The sequence below is a fragment of the Mauremys mutica genome, chromosome 12 (assembly GCF_020497125.1).
Source record: "Mauremys mutica isolate MM-2020 ecotype Southern chromosome 12, ASM2049712v1, whole genome shotgun sequence".
Classification (NCBI taxonomy): Eukaryota; Metazoa; Chordata; order Testudines; family Geoemydidae; genus Mauremys; species Mauremys mutica.
The window spans coordinates 393,760-417,635 of NC_059083.1; the positions used below are offsets into that span (position 1 = coordinate 393,760).

The window sequence follows — 23,876 nt, forward strand, 5'->3', positions numbered from 1 at the left end:
TACAGACAGTGGTCTGACCCAGTATGGCAGCTCTTAATGAACCCAAGTGGACCTTGCTTTTAGTTCTCAGTTGAATAGGATGACCAGATGAGAGGAAGAAAATATCAGGACACATGTTGGGGGAGGGAGCACGGTCACCGGCAGAGCAAAAACAAACAAACAAACAAACAAAACAAATGAAGTGCCGCGAAATATCGGGACAAATTGCATCCTGACCAAACATCCGTTGGCACACGGGACGAACGCCTAGATATCGGGACGGTCCCAATTTTATCTGGACCTCTGATCACCCTACAGCTGAACCATGGCACTAGCAGTGGTACAGCACCCCCTACTGCCAGACTGGGCACTAGGTTCAGTTCTGTCTTGTTAGGTGGTGTCCTTCTATCTCAGTCATCGATATTATTTGTTTCAACACTCAGTTTCCCTTGAGGTCTCCCATCGGGGTACAGGCTGGGTCTGTCTGTGTTCAGCTTGTATGATCTGACATGGTCAGATCTCCAGGAACTACATTTTACTGCACCAATCCGGACAATCCCACCCAGTGATTCCTGCATAGAACCCAGAACTTGACTGAGTCAGAGCAGATCTTTAGTAAGAAACCAACTCTGTGTAAAGACTTCAAGTGAATTCTCTCCTCTCTGGCCTCCCAGCACCTTGCTGCCCTGGCCTACAGCGTGCCGGGCTGCTTGAGTGTTGACCTTGAGAAAAACCCTCGCTAGTACATTGAGTCTGAAGGCTTTTTACATGGCTGCAGGGAAAAACTTAAGCAATATCTAGAACTAGAGCTGATACATTGTAAACCTAGTTCATGATAAATATGAAAAGAAATGACAGTTTTATGTCCTCTGAAGGAAGTAGAAAAGTGAAAGTCCTCCCCCTCTTTCCCAATGGGGGGAAATGTTGAGAGTAAATGTTTATTTCCCCTCCAAAACTGAGCTCCCAGAAATCCTCCATCCCTACTGCCCCCCACACAAAAAAAATCAGTATTTCCATTTTGAGTCCCTTCTCCCCATCAAAAAATGACAACTACAATAAACACTTTTATTTTGGTCAAAATGGCATTTTCCATTAAAAAAAAAAAAAAGAACTTTGAACAAGAGTTTTCACCCAGCCGTAATTTGCATGTTCAGAATGAATGACACCTCTGTGTTCCCATCTCCCGCTCCAGAGGGCTCCGGGTGCAAACTCTGCCCCAGCGACTGGCTGCTGCATGGGGACAAGTGCTACTGGCTGTCTAAGAAGCGTAAAAACTGGACTGGGAGCCGTGACGACTGCTTGGGGAAGAGCTCTCGCATGCTCGTGATCCAGAACCAGGAGGAGATGGTAACATAAAATATAGGCTCATCAAACTCCAGCTGGAGAGAGACGTGTGTCCCTAGTTACAATCCCAGAGCAGCAGGTTTATCCAGCCTGACTCTACCCCTCTGCCTCATTTCTCCTTTTCTCCCAGTTAACCAAACTCTGCACTGGGGGGTTTTCTCCCCTTCAGGGCATCTGGCTGATTAACATACCCTTCAGAACAAGACCCCCACAGCGTTCCCACCCCAGATGGCCCAGCTGCACCCCTGAGCCCTGTCTGGGAGCTCAGCAGAGCCCTTCTGCATAGAGCTACTCACACAACCCCCCTACTCCACCAAATCTCACCCTGGCCACACTGACCTCGGGCTGCAGTCCCAGGTGAGGCTGAACCCAGGACTTACGTAAAGGACCAGCTCACCCTGTGACACCAAGGACCAGTACTAGTGTCACCATGTGGCCAAGACAGCCACATTTCCCCACCCCTGCACTGGGACCCCACCCGCCCAGGGGAGAGGGTGACTTAGCTCCGGTCAGGGGGTTCTCCAGTTGGCATGGGCAGAACCACTAAAGCCAAGAGCAGGTATTAAACGGGAGTGCTCAGGGAGTCCCAGCATCTTACAGCATATTCACCGCACCCCCTCTGCTTTGCACCTCACAGGAGTTCATACAGAATGTTACACAAGATGCAAGCTACGCCTGGATTGGACTTAAAGTGACATCCCCAGGGGGGAAATGGACCTGGGTGGATGGTTCCCCATTAGATCCAATGCTGTAAGTGCTGCCTGCGGTTTACTGTCTGAGAGATGTTTGAGAAAAGCTCCATTGTATAACTTGATGTTAAAACATTTTACCAGCGTAGTTACATTGGTTAAGGGTATTTTCCTAACCTAGGTGTGCCCGCAAAGGCCCTAGTGTAGCTGCAATTATACCAATGTGCCTGCGCTCATTGTAGTGTAGCTTATGCTGATCGGGGGCACTGGCATAAGCTGTAGTGGGAGAAACACTTAGCAATGGATATAGCTGTGTCCACACTACAGGGTTTCCAGTATAACTGCACCAGAAACACCTCCTAGTGTAGACAAGGCTTAAAGTGCTGATCTGGCCCCCCATTACCATAGTATCTGAGCTCCTCAGTACCTTTACTGTATTTACCTTCTCACACCCCTGTGAGGCAGGGCAGGGCTATTATCCCCATGCTACAGCTGAGGAAACTGAGGCACCGAGAGACTAACAGTGAGATTCACAAAGGTATTTAGGTGCCTAATGCTCATTGATTTCAAAGGGAGTTAGGTGCCTACATATTTTTGTGAATCCCACCCTAAATGACTTGCCCAGAGTGACACAAGACCATGGGTAGAGCAGGGAATTCAACCATCCTCCTTCTGTTACACGTCAGCTTCTCTGGGCTGGCAGCTGGAGGCAGTGACATGTAATCACTGGTAAGAATGTGGCCCCTGCTCCTGCCTGTGCAAGGGGGACCCTGAGAAGAGGTGGTGTGTAGGGCCCTCAAATGTCCTACTACAGCCCTGTCTCTGGGCTCTGCTGGGTTCCCCTGGGCTCTGTCCCTCCGGTCTTTGTGCTCCCAGTGTCAGATGGTGGGTGAGGGGCAGAAAGTGGTGGTGTCTCTCAGGCACCCCCTTTTGTGGGGTCACAGTGAGCTGCTGCTCCCAGTCAATTGGGCGGACCCTTATCCCTTGATCCTTCCTTCTACTTCCTTCCATTAGAACAGTGGGATTTATCATCAGTGCAGATCAGGGTTAACACCCCACTGGGGTGTGGGGGGCAGATCCCCCAGCTTAGAGAGACCATCTTGGGGCTTGTCTAGACAAGCACGTTGTGGGCAGCAGGCTGGGATGTAAACCTACCTCACACAAGCTTTCTGTGTGCACACGGACTGCTCTGGGGACCCTCCTGTTGTGCACTAAAAATTCCCTATGGCACTTGCAGTGTGCGGTCAGACTGTGCACACGGCCAGTGAGCGCAAGCTAGATTTACACCCCAGCATGCCGTGCCCTAAGGGCGAGATTCACAAAGGGACTTGTGCGGTGGGATGCTGAGTGTCATGGTGCCTAGAAAGTCCCTGGGATTCTCAAAGCCTGAGTTAGGTGCCCGGGTTCCCTGTACAATGCATGGGGAGAGATCGGTGCCTCAGAACGGGAGTCACAAAGCCTGAGTTGGGTGCCCGGGTTCCCTGTACAATGCATGAGGAGAGATCGGCACCTCAGAGTGTTAGTCACAAAGCCAGCACGCTAGGCGGGGAACAATGGGAGAGAAGGCGAGGGGGAGGATGCCAACCGCCACCTCTCTCGGGGAATTTGGCGCCCAAGACTCCATCTATGCCGCAGCGAGGTCTACGCTACAAACGTACTGTGGTGCAGCTACGTCACTCGGGGGTGTGAAAAATCCCCACCCCTGAGCCATGTAGTTACACTGACCTAATTCCCTGTGTAGACAGCGCTATGTCAATGCGGGGGGGGGGGCTTCTCCCGTCAACAGAGCTACCGCCCCTCGGAGAGGGGAATTAACTATGCCGAGGGGAGACGCTCTCCTGGCCGTGAAGGAGTGTCTTCACTTAAGTGCTACAGCAGCACAACTGCACTGGTGCAACGTTTTATGGTTAGACCTGCCTTACAAGCGCTACAGTGTCCCAGTGCGGCGCTGCAATGTGGACACTTTCTACAGTGATGGACGTGGGTTTGGTTTCTTTAGGAAATCCACCCCCTTGAGAGGTGGTAGCTAGGTCAATGGACTTGGTCCAGTAAAAAATATTACCTCACCCACCTTGTGTCTCTAACATCCTGGAACCGACACAGCTACAACTACACTGCACACACCACTGTCAGTATGGCAGGCTTCCGCTTCAAAAGTACTTTAAAAAAATAGTTTTTACATCTTTAGCAAGTTGTTTCTCAAATTCTTCCTTGGCCTGCCTTCTTAAACATTTACAATTCAGCAAAGAGTCCTGTGGCACCTTATAGACTAACAGACGTTTTGGAGCATGAGCTTTCGTGGGTGAATACCCACTTCGTCGGATGCAACCGACGAAGTGGCTATTCACCCACGAAAGCTCATGCTCCAAAACGTCTGTTAGTCTATAAGGTGCCACAGGACTCTTTGCTGCTTTTACAGATCCAGGCTAACACGGCTCCCCTCTGATAATTTATAATTCACTTGCCGGAGTTTGTGCTTCTTCCTATTTTCCTCATTAGGATTTGTCTTACATATTTTAAAGAATGCCTTTTGCCTCTAATAGCCTCCATTATTCTGCTGTTTAGCCAGGGTGGCATTTTTTTGGTCCTCCTCCTGTCTTCTTTTATTTGGGGTACACACTTAGCCCCGGGCTACACTACAGACTTATGACAGTATAACTATGTTGTCCAGGGGTGGGAAAAATCCACCGAGTGATACAATTATACCGACCTAAACACTGGGCGTAGACAGCGTTATGTTGCTAGGGAGGCTTCTCCTGTCAACACAGCTACTGCCTGTTGGGGAGGTGGATTATCTATGCTGATGAGAGAAGCCCTCCCATCAGTTTAGGTAGCATCTTCACTGCGGCGCTGTTAAGTGTAGACAAGCCGTGCTGCTAGGAGGCATTTCACCCCAGTGACAGCTCTGTGCAATTTCCATCCAACAAGCGCCCTCATGCTTGTGTGGTTCCCCTTTGTGAAGTGAAATGTGACTGTTGTGGGCTGGTTTGGTATTATGTCCCCTCCAGGGATGCTAAATGTCATTACCCTCTGGTCACTGTTACCAGGCAGTTCAGCTCCCTTGACCTCCTGGGGCAGATCCTGTGCTCCACTGAGGATTAAATCAGGAATTGCCTCTCCCCTTGCGGGTGCCAGGCCCAGCTGCTCCAAGCAGCTGTCACTGATGGGGGCTAGAAATCATCCCTCTGCATCATGCCCTGAGGTGACAGTTAGTCCCTCTGCTCCAATCACTCTTTAAATTATTTATTCACACAAGAGACTGAGACACCCCCGACCCCACACAACTCAGACTACCCCTAGCTCAGTATTAGCAGCTGCTTCTAAGAGGTGGGAGACCCCTGTTCAAAACCTCTCTCCCTGCAGGCAAACGGGGGGACTTGAAATGGGGTCTCCCACTTTCCAGGTGAGTGCCCCCACCCCTGGGTTTGCTCCTCCCTGCTATTTTGTAGGAGTTCACCTGTGGGACCCAAGCTGGTAAGTGGCCTTTGAACATGCTGACTGGGTCGGGGCCTGCAGGTGGATTAGGCGGAGGAACGCTTGTCTGCTGCTGGCTCATGCATCACACACTGGGGCTTAGGTAGCCAGCAGCAGAGGGCGGCAGGAGCACGTGGGCTGAGTGACAGAGACACAGGTACCTAGGAAACTTTTACTCTGAATATTAAGGCACGGAGCAGTTCAGTCACCCCCAGGGTTTGGTGAATCCCAGGGGACGTGGTTCTGGGATGGAGATGTCTAAAGTGGCTGCTAGGCTCCTAAGTCCCTTTGCGAACCCAGCCCCAACCATTCATCCGGACAAGTCCTCAGGCTCCCTGCAGCCATCTGTTACCCAGGTCCCACAGCACAGGTTTCCTCTCTCCCGAGGCTCAGACTGTGTTTTTAAAGGAAAGCCGAGATGTGGGAGCTCAGGGTGGCTGCTTTCAACAAGAAAGTACCAGGTCACCAACCCCATGAGATTCAGCCTCCTCCATTCCTTGCCAGAGGCCCCCCTAACTCAGCTCACATGCTTGACTGATGCTCTGTAGGAAAGTTACAGAGATGAAGGACAACACCAGAGACAAGCATCCCATCAGGGTGAGGGGGAGAAAAGACTCACTTCTGGGCCCTTCCTTGCTACAGGGACCATAATGACACTGACTCTTTAATTCTGCAGCTTCTCAGTCTCAGGCTCTGCTGAAGGGAACAGCTGTGGCTGGATAGGAGACAACCAGATTCAGTCTGAGACCTGTGGTGCTGAGTTCAAATGGATCTGCCAGAAAGAAGCTACCGTGATATAGACAGTGGAGCGGAGGCTCTGTATTTGCGTCTCCGTAACATGCAGTCCCCTGCGTGTAGGCTCACGGGGCGGGATTGTGGCTTTAGGCAGAGCTCTAAGCTGAGGGCAGAGCAGAGCCCTGGGAGGTGCTGGAACTCAGGTGCCCCTCGCAGTCACAGTTCCTCCCCTTGGTCCTTCTCACTGGGCTGGGGCCTTGGGGTGTAATTTATAACTGCCCCAAACCTGCAGGAAGTTACTCCCTGAGCTGCTTCCCAGGGTACCCAGGGCTGGGAGGTGCCTCACCACCACCTGCCCTTTGCCTGAGGGAGCCTTGTCTGTGCCTGCCAGGGGTCAGCTCCCCAACTCCACTGGCCCCACACACGCTCGCTGCTGGGCCTGCAGTCACTGCAGGGTAGCAATATGCCCACTCTGCCCTCAAGCCCTCGGAGCATCCCCCTGGTGCATTCAGCCCCTCGACACGGGCAGTAATCACACAGCTGCTGCTTCCAAGGGAACAGGAATGCCCCCACCCCCGCCCCCCAGCTTACCAGCTCCACCTCAGCTCTCTGCTCCGCTTAACACACAGCAGTGACATATGCTCATAGTGAAATCACGTGTCAGTTCAACAAAGCCAAGAGTCAAGTAGAAGTGTTGGAAACAAATGGTTACATATAAAATAAAGACACATCATGTGTTCTAGAGCCTGGACTTATTTACCAAGATACTCTCCTGTCTAACCACGTACAGCTCACCCAAAATCCTTGCAGCACTTTACAGCCAGGCAGGCTGTGACCTTTCTTTCACGAGACATGTGCTGTCAGTTTGCCTCTCAGGTGAGGGATCCAGTGTGTGTCTCTGCACACCAGGATAGACCAGACCAACCCCTTGTCTTTGGTCTTAAACAGGAGACCCCCCGCCCCCCCTGCTGTTTGCAAAATCCACGAAAGAGGAAATTTACAGGATGAAACAATCTCTCAATTTGCACCTGATTCACTATGCAAATAGGCATCCAGCTACAGGTACACATAATACACAGCTGACTAGGCAAGGAGAGAACCTGTTACCACCTGCCCAAAAAGAACATTTGAGATACATCACCTCCTGGTGACCTGCCTTAACTGCAAGACCTTAAGGGCATCATTCCACTTTAATTGACTTGTCTCATTAGCACTGGTCCCCCACTTGGTACAGCAACTCCCATCTTTTCATGTACTGTGTATACATACATATATATACACACACATACATATATATACACATATACACACATACATATATATACACATACACACACACACACACCTGCTACTGTATTTTCCATTCCAGGCATCCGATGAAGTGGGTTTTAGCCCACGAAAGCTTATGCCCAAATACATTTGTTAGTCTCTAAGGTGCCACAAGGACTCCTAATTTTTAATGTCAGTATAGATACATAGTTCCTTACCTATTATCCATAGGCACATCTTGCAGTGATTATAACCACCTTTTGGTGAACTATTATGTAGCCATCAGTGCCAGGGGATCCCTGTAAACCCTCTGCACCCCCTGTACTCTCTGCCAGTTGGCACCAAGAGTTCCCTGGTTTACACCTTGCCCTCAAACTCCCTCTCTGGGCAGGCTCAGCTCCTCTGTCCTGTAAGGAGGGAACTGAAGCCAAGGTCCTGCTATACAGCTGGCTGCAGTGTGTGGAGAGGGTGAGTGACAACCTCAGGGCAGACTGCTGGGAACCAGGCACAAACCTCAAACTGGCTGAGAGTTCTAGACTCAGATTTCACCAACCAACCATCTAGTGCAGAGGTTCTCAAACTGTGGTCCACAAGCTCCATTCAGGTGGTCCTCAGATAGTTCCCTCTAACGTGCACGCCTGGGCGGCTGCACACAAGAAAATGAAGGATCAGCCACCTAATTAGTAGAGCCACGCAGGTGTGGCTCCACTAATTAGGTGCCTGGACCCTGGAGAAGACGCACATGTAAGCTGAGGTGGTGGTCGGGGGAGGAGGGGAAATATGGAGTAGGTGGGAGGGTACAGTGGGTTGAGAAGAGTGGGGGGAATTTGGGGTGTGCAGGGCTGTGGTGGCCAGAGAAAGAGGCAACTTTCCCCAGTTCCAGGGCTGCGGCTGTCAGGGAGAGAGAGCGCCTACTTCCCAGATCCAGCTTGGGGGCTGCTGTGGCAGGGGAGAGATGCCCCCCACCCACACACCCACACCCCTTCCCAGCCCCAGCAGAGGATAGAGGGAGACACCCTCCCCCTTTCCAGTTCCAGCTCGGGGGCTGCTGCGGTGGAGGGAGAGAGGGCACATCCATCACATTAGAAAGGTTAAGACTAGTGATATTAAAATAGGAGTTGTGTGCTTTTATTTGTGGAACAAAAAAATGTTAATTATTAAGGGTTTTTTTAATATAGCACTTGTATCCAAAGTGCTTTACAATAGTTAGCTAATGGTACAAACAATATCTGGAAAGATCATTAAGTGGCCCACCAAGACCCTCAGCAATTCTCAAGTGATCAGCAAAAAAAAAGTTTGAGAACCACTGATCTAGTGTAAATTCAGGCACTGTAACACAGACTAACCATGGAGTCCCCTTGTGTACTCTGATCTGTCTCACCACTCAGGTGAGCCTGCCTTTGTGACAGATGGTTCCTTACAGCCAGAATCACTGCAATATTCAGGTTACTCCCCATCCAAAAAGCACTTACCCAGGTCAATTACATCTTAGATATCAGACCAAAAACAAAGTTTGTATCAAGTTTATTATAGGACAATGTATCAAAAAGAGGATTTATTTACACACACACACACACATATATATATATATATATATACACACACACACATATACACACACACACACACACACCTAAACTAGAATCTTAAGTTTCACAAGGTAACAACCATCTATAGCAGTGATGCTCAATGATTCAGAAGCCAAATTAGCGACCAACATTACCCAAAAGAGCCACGGTAGCATGAATCCATTGTTTCATTCACTATAGTACTATCCATATTTAAACAGGGACTCCAAGCAGCACAGAGATTAATATAGTTATTTCTTGTTCGGGATTTGTATTCCACCCTCTCCCTTGTGCTCTGGGCTGCTGGAGATCAGCACTTCACACTGCTTAATGCCTCTCTCCACTCTGGCGAGTTACAGTCAGAGGCTCCCAGTATAAACGCTCCAATATCGCCTTACGATGTGGGATACGACTGTCAGAAGTGAATTAACACTGCAGCCGCACACAAGCATTCAATAAAGTCTAAGCAGATTCTTATAATGTTAATACCCATTTTAACACAGGTGAGCCAGCCTGACCCCAGCTGGGGATTTCTCAGTGTCCTACTGAGACATGGGGACTTTGGCGTGTGTGTGTGTGCGTGCGCGTGTGTCACACCTACCCACTCCCTGCCCTCTAACCCACTGGGCTCCAGGAAGGGAGTGAGCAGAGGTCTCTCTCCCCTTACTCCTACATACCAGGTACTAGGTGTCCCTTGAGTAAGACTGCGAGTCTTTCACAGAGGTCATGGAAATCACAGATTGTGACTTTCCATGATTCTGCAGTGGCCCGGTGCAGCTGACCCCAGGGCCACCCGAGCAGCTCCGGGGCCAGCCGCACCAGCCACTGCTCAGGCAGCCCCAGGCAAACGCTTCAGGAGCAGTAGCTGGGCCCCTAGCTGCACCCCCAGCAAATATTTGAAAAGGTTACATAGATAATTGTCTTTCGTGCTCAGAGCAATCCCTGTTATTCCGGAATTTGTCAGCTGCGATGGTCAGAGATCACAGCCAGGTTTTTCCAGGGCTAATTTCCACAATACCCTTATCAGCCCCCTTTCGCCTTTGTAAACGGATCAGGATTGGTGCAGATCCAGTGTCTCTCGCTGGTGCACCGCAAGCTGCTGACCCCATTCTCAGTCAGATACGCGCAGTCACCATCTGCTGTTATCGGAAACCTGCAAGACAGAACCCAGGGAGCTGGTGTCAGGCAGTAGTTGGGCATTTCCCATCAGTCACAGACAGGGGGAGACACTCGCACAGTGCAGGGAGCTGCTGCACTCACAGCCCCTCACGATTCCCCCTCCTGCACCAGCCACAGGCCCCCCACCCCGATTCCCCCTCCTGCACCAGCCACAGGCCCCATCCCCAAACCCCCAACACAAGGGGCAGCGAGAAAGGGAGCAGTGGGGTAGCAGGGCCAGGAGGAGAAGTTCTAAGATCAACTGGCCTCCATGGAGCATTTATGCTGGGTGGATATTTTAACCCCAGTTCCTGCTCCCCCCACCCCCAGCTGGGTTTGGATGGGCCTCTGCAGGCCCAACCCACCCAGTCTGCTCCGGGGGAGATTCCAGGTGAGTGTCAGCATAAGGGGCAGCAGTAACACCACACAGAAGAGCTGGATCAAAAAGACTCACAGGTGGTTGAATTCGGTGCCATTGACCCATTTCCAGGGTTGCCCCGGGTCCCTCTGGAGGCCAATCCAGTGGTCAAATTTGCCTTTATAGCGCAGCAGGAAAGCCTAAAAACAGCAAAGGGAGAGGTGGTGTCAGAGCCCCGGCCCTGCTGCTCCCCCAGGCTCCGGGCAGGGAATCCCAGGTGTACACGGAAGGGCTCTGAGTGTTTCCAGGGGGTGGCAGGGGATTTTCGCCTACCTCTTGCCCAGCTCTGGGTAATTCAGTATTAACCCTCCCAGCCCAAACCCAGCTCCCCTCACCCCAATCTGCCCTGGGCTGGGGCAGCTCTTGGATGCTGCTGGGTCTAAGCTGCCCCCCCCCCCCTCCATGCAAGGCCAGGTTCTGGGTGAAAGCTGCATCTTACAGGGCAGCTGAGCTCCCCTCACCATGGCAGGGGAGGGGGAAGGAAAGAGCCCAGCTGATCTGAATAGGAGATGCTGGAAGAGGCCAGGGATGAGAAAAGCCTCCCCACACCCGCACCATCCAGCTGCCCTTTCACCTACCCAGGAGGAGCACTGGCTCGCCAAGTCAAACTGGGATCTCAGTCCCCCTCCAGCCCAACAGACACCTGAGCCAGCCCAGCCCTAGAGAGGGACAGTCTCCTACTGGGAGGGCTGAGAGTGGGTGATCCCCACAGTCACACTGACACTAGAGGAGCCCCGGATCTAGCCAGGCCTGGCATTCAGCAGCTGGAAGTCCATTCGCTCCGGCCTCCCAGCACGAGAAGGCTCAGAGCTGCTCCTCGCCCTGCAGGGGCAGAGCCCAGGTCCTACTGCAGCAGCAGCTGCTGTGCCAAGGCCAGGCTATTGCCATGAGAATCTCTCTCACCAGGTCCTGCTGGGTGTCGATCGCAGCCAGGGAGGCACCAAGGGAAAAGCAGTTGCTCTGGCTGTAGGTCCAGTTCCCTTTGGCCTCAGAGAAATAGTAGCATTTCCCTCGGTACCCGATCCAGCCGTCTGGGCACGCAGGGCACCAGGGGCTGAGAACAGCTGAAGAACGCTCAGATAACAACACTGAAATGAGACAGTAACACATGGTGTAAGAGGGAACCTGCCCATCTGGCAGAAGAAATGAGCCCCCCGACATCCCAGGCTTTGAGACTCCCCTGACAGCTGCTGGGAGGCTGCTCAGGAGCCAGGAGGACACTGGGAATCCAGAACCAGAGAGGGATTATCTAAGCCCAGTTTCACTGGGCCACTGTCTCGGGTTCATGTTCATTAGGGATGCAGCTGACAAACAGCCGTGATTTAAAGCACAGAACCAGGCCGAAGCTCAGTGTTAGAGCAGGGGGTGGGCAGAAGAGTGATACTGGGTAAGAAGTTGAGTTCAGCAGGATTTGCCAGGACTGTTCCCCTGAGGAGCTCTGCTAGCCTGGGCCACTGTCCCCATCCCCCTGCTCTGTGCTTGGCTTCCCCGGAGAGGCAGGTTGAGATGAAGATGGGAACAAACACCCTTCCCTTCAGGAGACTGAACGCCCGCTGCCCGGGCCCATCCAGCACATCCAGACACAGGGCGATGGAGACGCTTGTTGTGATACGTTTGCCTGGCAGGAAGGATTCCTGTGACACTCCCAGCCTTGGGGGACTAACACAGCTCAGAGCTTTTCATCCCAAGCACAAGAGCAACATCCACATGATCAACAGAGCAATAAAAGGCAGGTGAACAACTGAGAGGGAAGTGAAGCAACTTTCAGTCAGGAACATGAAATGGCCACAAGGTTCCAGAACTCCAGCAATAGAAAGGGCCTGTGACACTGACTGGCCAGTTGCAACTTAATGCACTTCTGTAGAGATATTTCTCCTTCCAAATACAGCAGCTGGAAGGAAACTCACTAGACTAATCCTAGGGGAATTCTGCATCACTACACATGTGCAGAATTTATGTCCCCTGCAGATTTCTTTGCTTCCCTGCAGAAAAATGACTTTTGCAGCTTCCCTTTGCCTTCCTGTCAAAGTGGTCACATGCCCCCCAGCAGAGCAGGTGCATTGTTTCAGGTGCCAGGAGCAGCCAATGGAGAGAGAAATCACTGGGGAGGGTGGAGATGCCCTGACCAGTGGCTCCTACCCTATAGCAGGCTCAGCTGCTAATCCCAGATGGGCTGGGGAGGATGGAACTTCCTCTTCCCCTGCAAGGAGTGGCCAGGGCTGGGTCAGACCCTCCCCCAGAAACCTCTCCCGCTGCACGATGCTCCACCCTCATCCCACTTCCTGCCCCCATTGCTCCTCAGCTGTGGCAGGGAGGGGATCACTGTTAAGGGAGCAGCTCCCCTGTACATCCAGACCCACATCATACCCAGATCACCCCTCCACCCAGAACCTCAATAAGCCCCCAGAATCCTAACCCACACCCCAACAAATCTTGCATCCTGGAACCTCCACCAAGCCACCCACACCCAGATTTGTCCCACATAGAACCCTAACACCCCACACCAAGTTCCTCCACACTTGGATCCTGCTGGGCTGAGCCTGCTCACCCACACCTGGCGCAGAAGGGCAGCAGCAGTGGGGGTCACCTATAACTCACCACAAAGCTATTGGCAAGGTCAGTGCAGTAGGTGAATAGGGATCTGGGGCAAAAATCAGTACTTCGTCCTGCTAGTGAAGGCAGGGGGCTGGACTCAATGACCTTTCGAGGTCCCTTCTAGTTCTAGGAGATAAGTAATAATTGGAGATGTACCAATTACCTTACTGCCCCCAGTCACAGCTACTTGCTCTCAGCCTTAGCTGCGGCTGGGACACACCTACCTTTGGGAGAACATTAGCAGCAGAAGTTGATCAAAGAATGAGCAGGGCATGTGCCAGGCATGTATTTCCCCGGAGTTGTCATGGTGCAGTGTGCTGTGCATACTAATGCTCACACATGAACGGAGCAGGGCAGTCAGTGCATAAACTGCTGCTCTGTGTGTGATGTGTCTCATTTCAGGAAGCAACTGCAACTGGGTGGGGCACAATTTCACATCCTGTACAGAGCTGGATATGGGAATACACAGCCGCCACCCTCTCCCCCCCCCCCCCCCCAAGAGAAAAGCTGCCAGGCCTGTGGGCCCCTTCCAGTATTGGTTAGGATGGACAGGGCACAGCAAGGAGCCTTTCAGCTCTGGGAGCCCTTGACTGGTGCCATCTGTCAAGGCCTGGTGGCTCCCTGACCCACGGGTGTAGAACCCCAAGCTCACAGATCCCACCTTACGCTGTGTGAGCCAACGCTGCCCATTGCAATAGCCGGCCAGTCCAGCAGGGAGCTGGGACTCACGGCTAGCACCAGTGTAAGGACGGGGAAGCAGTTGCACATTACACAGATGCGCTGGAGCAGCGTGTCCCGCTGTGGTAACTTACTGCAGTGCTCAGCCCCAGGGCAAGCCCCTTTCTGCACCACTGCAGCCCTTCTACATTAGCAGTTTGCACTGTATCAATGTCATTACATCAGCACAAAGGATTCCTAATACAGACACACTTGGATTCACCCTCCTGAGGCCCAGTGATCAGATCCCAGGGCAACAGATAAATCACAACCCTGACAGTCTCACAGCTCCCCTGGCCCCAGACTATTGGCAGATACAGCCGGGCTCACATTCACCATGAACAGCCGCCCTCTGCACTAGCACTCGCTGTCTGTGCAGGCGGGGGAGTCAGTAGCACTACGGGACCCTGCACAGCTGAGGTCACTAATTGGTGGGTTTCACACAGCATTAATGGAGGTTTCTGTGCTGCGTTCTACAGCTCATTTCAGTGACATGCCAGCGCCTGCCAGCCCGGCCCTGGGCATGACCCGGGGATGCAGGCAGGCCAGGCTGGTACCTCAGGGCGACATGCTGCAGGCAGAGGGCCCAGCTCATCGCTGCCCTGCACCCTGCCCTGTCAATCACCCCCACTCTGCACAGGGGTACCAGCGACTGTGCCTGGGGCCCGGCAACAGTGACTTGGGCCCCAAGTGCTCAGAGCTGGGCTGGCGGGAGCTAATGTCAGTCAGATTGTCCGACTCAGAGTGCTCAGGTGCCAGGGTCTGGGGGGAGTGGGAGGAGGGTCGTGGAGGAAAATCCCCCAGGAATCCTCTGTCCCAGGGGCAGAAGCCAGACAGGCCTGAAGGAGAGACTGACTGTGGTGGCTCCAGGGGGAATGGGATGCGCAGAGAGGGGCAGGGAGGGCTGAGAACTCACCTGCCAGGACAATAACAGTGATGATGAGACCTAAGAACACAGCGGCTGCGAGGGCGACTGCGCATTTCTTGCCATTACGACGAGGTTCTGAAACACAAAGACCCGTCAGGCCAGGCCGCGAGGACACGTCTCACTGACGGCACCAGGGCTGGAGCTGCCCTAGAACATGCCCCGTTCTGTCGATGGCTCCTCCCGTCAGACGCTCTGGGAGAGGAGCCCGGAGGCTCAGGCAGGCTGGGGCTGGCAGAACAGTCCCTCCTTCCCCTCAGCCCAGTGCCCTCCCTGGCACCCCCAGCCAGGCTGTCACGGGGCCTGGTGAGCTCAGGGGCACAGAGACAAGGACCCGCATGTTCTGGTGGCAGGAGCTCAAGCTGCCCCCCACCATCCCCACCCCCACTCTGCCCCCTGCCGAGCGCTGGCTGGGCCCACACTGCTGAGTGCACCTGTCCCCGCACACTGGGGTCTCGCACTGGCCACACACAGCAGAAGGGGGGAGGGGCCACGGCCACCGCTGTGTGTGCCAGGCAGCAGCTGTGAGCCGGGATCGGTGCCCTGAGAGCCCTTGGGGGAGACCCAGTCCCTGCTGCCCACGGACGGGGGGGTGCTGGGCACTGGCTGCTGCCACTGAGAACATGGCCCCAGGTGGGGCAGCCTCTGTCTCTGTCCAGCCTGTTCCCAGGCAGCGACGCCCCATTACCTGGCCACCATCCAGTCTCCTGGTGTCCATTGCCGTTAACTCTCCCCTGCAGCGGCTCTTCCCTCTCAGCAGCCCCAGTTGCTGGCCCCAATGTCTCTCTCATTGACACTCGGGCTACAGACGCTGCTGCAGGTGCTGGGCTGGGATCCACTCCTCTTGGGCTGACTGAGTCAATTCAGCAGCAGCAATGCCGAGCGGGGGTGGGGATCCTGGCCCTGGCTCCCCTCACTGCTCCAGACTCCCCAGCTGATCTGAAAGCTGAGACAGATCCAGCAGGACAGGTCAGGGGGGATGATTTGTGGTTTCCTCATTCCCTGCCCAGCAGCCCAACCCCTGCCAGAGGTGGTGCTATGATGATTAAACCCCCTTAAATCCCATTGGCCTCTCCACCCCCTAGGGCTTCAGAGACCTGATCTGCTATGGAAACTTCCCTGCCTTTCCCCCCTCCCCGGGATGTACCCACCTATGCAGGGGAGAGAAAAGCCCCCTCCCCAGTTCTGCACCCCCCTCCCCCTTCTTGGAAGAGAGTGAGCAGAGACTCAAAGGGGGCAGCATCCTGGCAAGTGATGGGAGGGAGGGGACTGTGATGCCCGGCCCCTAGGTGTTTCCCACCAGAGCACATGGGGAGAGGGGGCATCATTGCCCTGCAGCAACCCCAACACACTGGGGTGGGGCGGGTGCATATAGCGTGTTCTGACAGTAAACAATGCACTGCACCCACTGCAGACCCTGGCTGTGCATGTGCAGAATGTCCATGGTTTGCCTCCTACATGTACCTACTGGTGCAGTGCATCCCCTTAAGCAGCGGGGTCTTAGCCCCAAGCCTGGACTACAAGGAGCTGGGCCTGTCAGATCCTGGCATCCACATGGGAGGGGAGAATGTGGGGTGAGAAGCGTCTCTGCCTCTGTTCTCCCCCATATCCCCCTCATGTGACCGTCACACTCTCCCCCACAGAAACTTCCTCTTCTCCAGACCATGTCGCGGCAGCCTGCACGAGTCCATAGAACTTCCCATAACAATAGTGCAGAGTGTGCAGGCTCCATGCTTCTGTCAAAGATATGGCAGGCAGCAAGGAGAGCCATGCAGGTTTGTGGGATTTAGGGAAAAAAGTGCAAAAATCATGGGATACATACACAGTTATGGGACATTGAACACTGCATTATGGGAAGTTGATCCCATGCTCCCGATGCAATCCATTTGGGAAGCACCAGGTATTGCCAAAACTTCAAGGTTCAGTGCAGTTGACAGTGGCAAGTTGCACAGTGGGATTCCTACCCATGGTGCACTGCACTCTGAATACATACAAGCGCTCCTGGCGAGTACACTCACCACCGACACAAGGAGCCAAGTAGGCGCGTGCACAAGTGACATACTAGCTGTGGTGACTGCATGCCGATGTAACGTGAGTTAACGTAAGCTGGTAGGGTAGACATGGCCTTAGGTACAGTAACTCCTCACTTTAAGTCGTCCTGGTTAACATTGTTTCGTTGCTGATCAACTAGGGAACATGCTCATTTAAAGTCATGCAAGGCTCCACTCTTACCTTGTTTGGCTGCCTACTTTCTCCACAGCTGGCAGCCTCCCTACGCCCCCTCCTCCCCACAGCACCTCCTGCCCGGCAGACCCCACCCGGCTCAGCACCTTCCCTCTCCCCTCCCCCCCCGCCCACAGCAATCAGCTGGTTTGCAGCATTTTGGGGGCAGAAGGCCGGGGGGGGAGGGGAAGTGAGCCTGTGCACTGAGTCCTTGCTCCTCCCCCATCTCCCCTAAACACAAGCCAGCTGGATTGCCCCAGGCAGGAGGGGAGGAGCGAGGCTGCAGCATGGGAAGTAAAGAGGGAGGAGGTGGTGCGGGCGGGGGGAGGAGAACAGGCAGTTCAAGGATGAGGGGGAGTGGGTGGGCTGAGGGTTGAGCCCCCCCGCCCCTGGTGCTTGCAGAGTAGGGGAAGCTGCTGCTGCTGCGCAATGTGCTTCTCCCAGCCTACAGCACCTTCAGCCTCCTTGCCTGCCTCATCTCCAGTGCCAGTGGGCTGTTCCTGTGTGGGGTAAGGCGAGGGCACCTCCCAACTACAGTAATGTATGTTTGTAAACACACAGCACGTGCACACTACTCCCTCCCACCCCCACCCCCAGCGTAGTATTAAATTGCTTGTTTTAAATTGTTTAAAGCCTATATAATGCCTTTTATCTGGCAAAAAAAAGTTTCCCTGGAACCTAACCCTCCCCCACCCCCTTTACATTAATTATGAGGAAATTAGATTCACTTATCATTTCACTTAGTCACATTTTTCAGGAACAGAACTACAGCGTGAAGTAAGGAGTTACTGTATATGAATTGTTTGGAAGATGCAATAGTGATCTTCAGAGACCCTAGGAGTGAGCATACAGCCGAGGAAGCCCTTTGGGCATTGCAGCAGGGATATCCGTCTGTTGCTAAATATGCTGGGAAGTTCTACTGCTTGGTAGCAGATACTGAATGGAGCAAGGCTGTGCAGCATTAGCATGTCTGCATCAGCCTAAAAGAGGACATCTGTAGCCTATAGGACCAACCAGCTTGCTCGTGTGCATTATATATATATATAAAATAAAGTGTGTATGTATCATTTCTTATCGTTTAAGTATTTTATGCATTGTAATAGGGTTATAGATTTATATTAAAAAATAAGTTTGGTCGTAATGCAAGAGACCTACAGGCCATATCCCGTATGTTAAGCTAAGGCAAAGTTAGCATATCTATATTGTGACCTTTTACCCAGAAAAAAAGTTGACCTATATCTTGTTACCTAAACAGATAAGTATCTATGCATATGTCTAGGACCTTTATCTAGACCAAGAGACAATGGAAAAATGGCATGGGAGGGGTTTCAATGTTGTACCCACAGACTTAGGCTTCCTTGTGGTGTACCTATGTGCGTATGTACATGTCATCCATACACACAAACATACTAGCCAATGGGGTAAGTGTACCCTAACAGTTCTGTGGGCAAGGAATAAAATTTGGGCATAAGAAGAAGAATTTCTGGCACTTGCCCTATAAAAGAGGTAGCCCACCTTGCTAGAGTATTCTCTACTTTACTCTTACTTTCACTCCCTATTTTTATCTACTATGACTACTACTCTTAGTAGGCTGTACTTGTTCTTAAACTTTTAAGTTTCAAGGGAACTAGGCTAAGCTTGGTTCCCCTAAGTTTTTATTCTTAGTTTATTAGCTTTTGATTTTAACTTTAAGTTAGTCAAGTAAACCCTAAGTTAGACACTAATACTAAGCTGTCAAAACTAAGCACTGCATCCCTCGCTCAAGAATTGAGAAACCTGAACCACAAGGCTGGTCCCGTGTCTTACCACCAGGTTATCAAGGAAGGGTGTGAGTATATTAACCAAAGCTTTGTAGCATCTAATACTATATTACCAGATATATCTTTTGAATAGCAGTAATGCCATTGTAACTTTGTAACTGATTATTTTTCCATTTACTTACTATTTCATTACTTTTAATAAAGTCTTTACGACTATATCTGTCTCAATGTAAACTTCCTGTCACACCGAGGTTCCTTTGTAAATTCTGTGGAGCCTGATTCGAGACAAGAACTTTTATCTTCTAATCAGATTGGCAAGCCTAAAACCCACACTTATTAATATTAAATTAATAAACTGAATATTAGTACACTCTAAATCAGGCTACAGACTGGCGAGCCAGCTAGACGACTCAAGGAGTGTGACAGGAATTTTCAGGGATTCCAGGCATCCTTAGACCCATGAAAATCTCACCTAAGGGATAAGTAAAGAGTTAAAGTTAGAGCAAAAAATCAGTGATCTACAACCCATCCTGGACAATGATCCCTCGCTTTCACAGGCCTTGGGAGGCAGGCCAGTCCTCACCCACAGACAACCCGGCAACCTGAAGCATATTCTCACCAGTAACTGCACACCACACCGTAGTAACTCTAACCCAGGAACCAATCCATGCAACAAACCTTGATGCCAACTCTGCCTATATATCTACACCAGCGACACCATCATAGGACCTAACCAGATCAGCCACAACATCACTGATTCATTCACCTGCATGTCCACCAATGTAATATACCCCATTATGTGCCAGCAATGCCCCTCTGCTATGTACATCGGCCAAACTGGCCAGTCCCTACGGAAAAAGATAAAATGGACACAAGTCAGATATTAGGAATAGCAATATACAAAAACCTGTACAAGAACACTTCAATCTCCCCGGCCACACAATAGCAGATGTAAAGGTGGCCATCCTGCAGCAAAAAAACGTCAGGACCAGACTTCAAAGAAACTGCTGAGCTTCAGTTCATTTGCAAATTTGACACCATCAGCTCAGGATTAGCTAAAGACTGAACGGCTAGTCAATTACAAAAGCAGTTTCTCCTCCCTTGGTGTTCACCCCTCAACTGCTAGAAGAGGGCCTCATCCTCCCTGATTGAACTAACCTCGTTATCTCTAGATAGATTCTTGCCTGCATATTTATACCTGCCACTGGAAATTTCCATTACATGCATGTGACGGAGTGTTCACCCACAAAAGCTTATGTTCCAATATGTCTGTTAGTCTATAAGGTGCCACAAGGCTGTTGCTTTTTACTGATCAAGATTAACACGACTACCCCTCTGATACAGAGCAAAAAACTGTGTCTCAACTCAGTCACAGGAAGTCAATTTCCTGTGACTATCTTGGCAGCAGTCTCAGAAGTTTTTTAGCAGCAAAGATCCAGACTAACACAGCTACCCCCCTCTGATACTGTTCAGTATTGTCTCTTAAAGTTTTAACTTGAGGTTTTAAATTTAATCTTGCAAGATAAGTAAGTAATAGTAATGTTATTTAAAAAGTGATACATGTGTGTAAGGGGCTGTGTTAAAAGTTGAAGTTACTGAATGGTACCAATAAGATATAAGCAGTAGCATCAGGCCTGATGACCCACACTAGTGGTGGCGGGGGAATTAATAAATCTATGTATTAATTGCAGCCAAAAGGCCTCAATAACTCAGAACTTGTACAGTTCTTCAGTCCCCACAACTCTCCTGGGCTCCTCCTCTAATCCGTCTGCCTCAGTAACCCCAGAGTTTGGCAGGTCCCGACAGAGCAAAAAAGCCTCTTGATCAGCATCGAGGGAAGAGAGGAGAACATGCCCCCACCCCTCCATCATTTACTTGGGACTTACTGAAGTAGGTGTAAACACTGGTTTGGGGTATTGTTTCCTGTTTCCGTGATGGAACGCCTTCAGTTACAGAGTAAAAACAGCAGAGTGTTTGTTCATTATAGTTTGCTACACAAGACAGTTTTAGAATTCAAATGAGTTCTATGTTACATGTTAAGGTGAGTGGAGCAAGGGCAAAAGTAAAGCCTGCTGAAGTTGCCTGCAGTATAACTTTTGGAGGAGAAAAAAAAAAAAAAAAAAAAAAACACTGCCAGAAAATATATTCAGCAACATGAAAAAGGTTTAGAACAGCTGAGGAACAAGATAATCTCTAAGCATTGTAACCCATGGGGTTTTATGAGAAATGTATTTAATGTAGAAACAGAGTGTGACGAAGTGGGGCTGTTCTTAATGTTTCCTCTGAATACTGTGTGGATGCCTCAGTTTCTGGCCAACACAGTCTCCGTGGCAACTAATGGCCCAGGCCCTTCCCTCCTGCAAGGGGATGCTAAAGGTGTGGGAGAAGAAAGATCAGGTGACCTCCTGGCCCGGGAAAGAGACAAAGACCAGAAAGGAGGGGCTGGAGGGGGTTTCAGTTTGGGGCTGGCTGGGGACAGGAAGTGAGGGCAGACGTGGGTGTCTGCCTCACTGGACCCCAGAATGGACCCAGCTGAGAAGTCTGGTTCTCTGTACCTACAAGCTCTGTTTTAGACCATGTTCCTGTCATCGAATAAACCTCTCTTTTACTGGCTGGCTGAGAGTCACGTCTGACTGCGAAGCGAGGTGAGGGTGCATGCAGGACCCTCTGGCTTCCCCAGGACCCCACCTGGGCAGATTCGCTGTGGGAAGCACATGGAGGGGCATATGCTGAATGCTCCAAGGAGAGACCCAAGAGGTGAAGCTGTGTGAGCTTCTTGCCCTGAAGACAGTCTGCTCCAAGGGAGAGGAGGCTCCCCAAAGTCCTGACTGGCTTTTTGGGGAGCCGTTCCAGAGCATTGCCCGGGGACTCCATGACACAGAGCAAAAAAAGAACAAAAGGCTAAACTGGTAAAGGAAATAGCTGTTAAATGTCTGATCGTAGCTTATAATCTTTTCCCCAATTAATTAAATAAAATTAAAGTTAAAGTTACTCAGAAAAGCCCAGCAAACTTTGGATGCCAGCTTGAGATCACTGCACAGCTATAAATCAAACCGTGGTTGGCTGTTGGAAAAAAAATAAGTTAAAAAGTTAGAAAATGTTTTAGAGGAGAACAAAGAATCGGTTCCCATCCCTATTAGCATGATGGAACGGATGGAGACAAAAATCTGTAGGGTCAATTAGAAGTAGGGTAAGAGAATTAGCTCAGGTTAATACAGTACCTTTAGTAGCGGAGCCGGAAATTGAGTCTGAGAAGCCACAGGGAGAGTCAGAAGAGGAAGTTGCAGTGCAGCAGCTACTAACAGTCTGAAAATTTTAAAAAAGAGGAAGTTGAGTGTCAGAGGCGGCGACTAGTAATGTAAAGGAGATGAGCAGAGCAAATGGGTAGCAAATATCCTCTCCTCTATTAGTGTCTGCCCCCATTGGAAAGAGGAACTGCCTTTAGAAACTGTAATTGTTCAAGGACTAAAAGATGCAGTGAAGTGACACTACTGCCTGTGTTGTAGTAATCTCTAAGTTACAACAGAGAGAGATACAACCACCAAGGCATGCAATTCCTGCTTCTCCACCCAATGTTACATTGGCACCATATAAATCAGAAAATCCAACCCCTTTGGGTGGACAATTATTGGCATTTGGACAATCATTCACATTGCGTAGGTCTCTAACATTTCGTGGACCCTCTACACCCCTTTGGTGTATGTTGGTATCACCTGGTGTACCGGTAAACCACCACACTACACCAGATCTGAACAGACTAAAAGGTGTCTTGCATCAGTGTCGAGATGCCTTGAGTGTAGGACATAAAGGTTCTATAAAAAGTTATTGTGCTCATCCAGGTTTATCTCCAGAGCAATACTTCAGGAACCATGAGCTAATCCCATAAGAATTAAGGGACCCTGTAGCAGGGTGCTGGTGCAAAAGCACCTAATTAGCCCCTGGGGAAATAGATTGGGGCTGGGAAGAAGCCTGGTGCCTGGCCTTTAGAACTGGCTGCACCTGTGGGCCTGAGGGTTCAAGAGCTAGAAAGGCTGGTTGGCAGCCAGAAGAAGGGCGAATGGCCAGGGGAAGGTCAATCTCCAGGCTGAGGGCAGACTGTTTAGGAGAGGAGATTATCAGGCCTGCAAGCTCTGTACATAGCATAACACTGGTGGTGGGAGAATGTTGTGTAAATAAAGCCACAGGTGCTGCATAACTAAAAGCCTCTGAGATTTATTGGGGCAACCAGTGGGCCCCAGGAAGAGGGGTGGGCAGAGGACCTGTCACAGACCCCCAGGGTTAGGCCTTGGTACCAGTGTCAGCAAATAACCCTGGACCTTTGAGTGGGTGCGCCCCTCGACAGGATTATGCATTTGGGTCCCATATAGGGGCCCAGGACCATATTCTTCTCTTTTCAAATGCTGCACAGAACAATTCACGCTTGAGAACTCAGTTGTAATATTTAAGCAGACGGGTGAGGCTCAATGATGGGATATTCGAAACTCCAAGCCCACATGAATGAGCTGGTAATGGAAGGCAAAGGCCCGGCACCCTTGCTGCATCATTAACCCATTTTCTTCTCTGGTGGACAACCTCCGGATAGATGAACCCATAGATTTGTCTGCATACTCTACAAATTACTTGGCATAACACCAATTGGCCCCGAGTGTAGTCATAGCCCCTTTAGGCAGGGATGCAAGCAGAAGACCCACAGAATCTGCAATGGTAGGGAGCCGCCACAGAAATTATTATAAATACTGGGGCAGTAATTAGCAGTATCCATACTAAGGATCTTAGATCCTCTTTTGTCACCAGGGTGTACAAAAACACTTGCAACTTTTGTAAGTAATCAGATTATCACACTTTCTATACCCATTGAAGTACAGATAGGTCATCTAAGAAAGATGCATACCTCTGCATTGATGAAATTAACAGACCCAAGGAATTGTCTATTGGGAACTGATTTCCTATACAAACAGGAAGGTGTTCTCAATTTGAATAACCAATTGTTGCGTATGACTGTAGAACAGGAAAAGAATGACT

General features: G+C 50.9%; 2 protein-coding genes across 2 annotated transcripts; one reads left to right on the forward strand and one right to left on the reverse strand.

The window, feature by feature from the left end:
• The first annotated feature begins 1,134 nt into the window (after positions 1–1,134).
• Positions 1,135–6,286, forward strand: LOC123345763 (killer cell lectin-like receptor subfamily F member 1). Its single transcript, XM_044982811.1, has 3 exons — positions 1,135–1,326; positions 1,961–2,073; positions 6,163–6,286. The coding sequence occupies exons 1-3, from the start codon at positions 1,135–1,137 to the stop codon at positions 6,284–6,286; spliced, it is 429 nt and encodes a 142-aa protein (XP_044838746.1).
• A 3,364-nt stretch (positions 6,287–9,650) lies between these two features.
• On the reverse strand, positions 9,651–15,963 carry LOC123345163 (C-type lectin domain family 2 member D-like). Its single transcript, XM_044981855.1, has 5 exons — positions 15,560–15,963; positions 14,863–14,949; positions 11,538–11,722; positions 10,671–10,774; positions 9,651–10,211 (listed from the first exon to the last, which is right to left on the reverse strand). The coding sequence occupies exons 1-5, from the start codon at positions 15,660–15,662 to the stop codon at positions 10,082–10,084; spliced, it is 609 nt and encodes a 202-aa protein (XP_044837790.1). The 5' UTR covers positions 15,663–15,963; the 3' UTR covers positions 9,651–10,081.
• Positions 15,964–23,876: the final 7,913 nt, after the last annotated feature.

Excerpts from the sequence above, each read along its gene's own strand:
- LOC123345763 (XM_044982811.1), top strand. The coding sequence starts at position 1,135 with ATGAATGACACCTCTGTGTTCCCATCTCCCGCTCCAGAGGGCTCCGGG. Across the intron at positions 1,327-1,960 it reads TCCAGAACCAGGAGGAGATG|GAGTTCATACAGAATGTTAC; the intron begins GTAACATAAAAT and ends TGCACCTCACAG. Across the intron at positions 2,074-6,162 it reads TCCCCATTAGATCCAATGCT|CTTCTCAGTCTCAGGCTCTG; the intron begins GTAAGTGCTGCC and ends TTAATTCTGCAG.
- LOC123345163 (XM_044981855.1), bottom strand. The coding sequence starts at position 15,662 with ATGAGAGAGACATTGGGGCCAGCAACTGGGGCTGCTGAGAGGGAAGAG. Across the intron at positions 14,950-15,559 it reads GGAGACTGGATGGTGGCCAG|AACCTCGTCGTAATGGCAAG; the intron begins GTAATGGGGCGT and ends TTTGTGTTTCAG. Across the intron at positions 10,775-11,537 it reads TCGACACCCAGCAGGACCTG|GCTTTCCTGCTGCGCTATAA; the intron begins GTGAGAGAGATT and ends TGCTGTTTTTAG.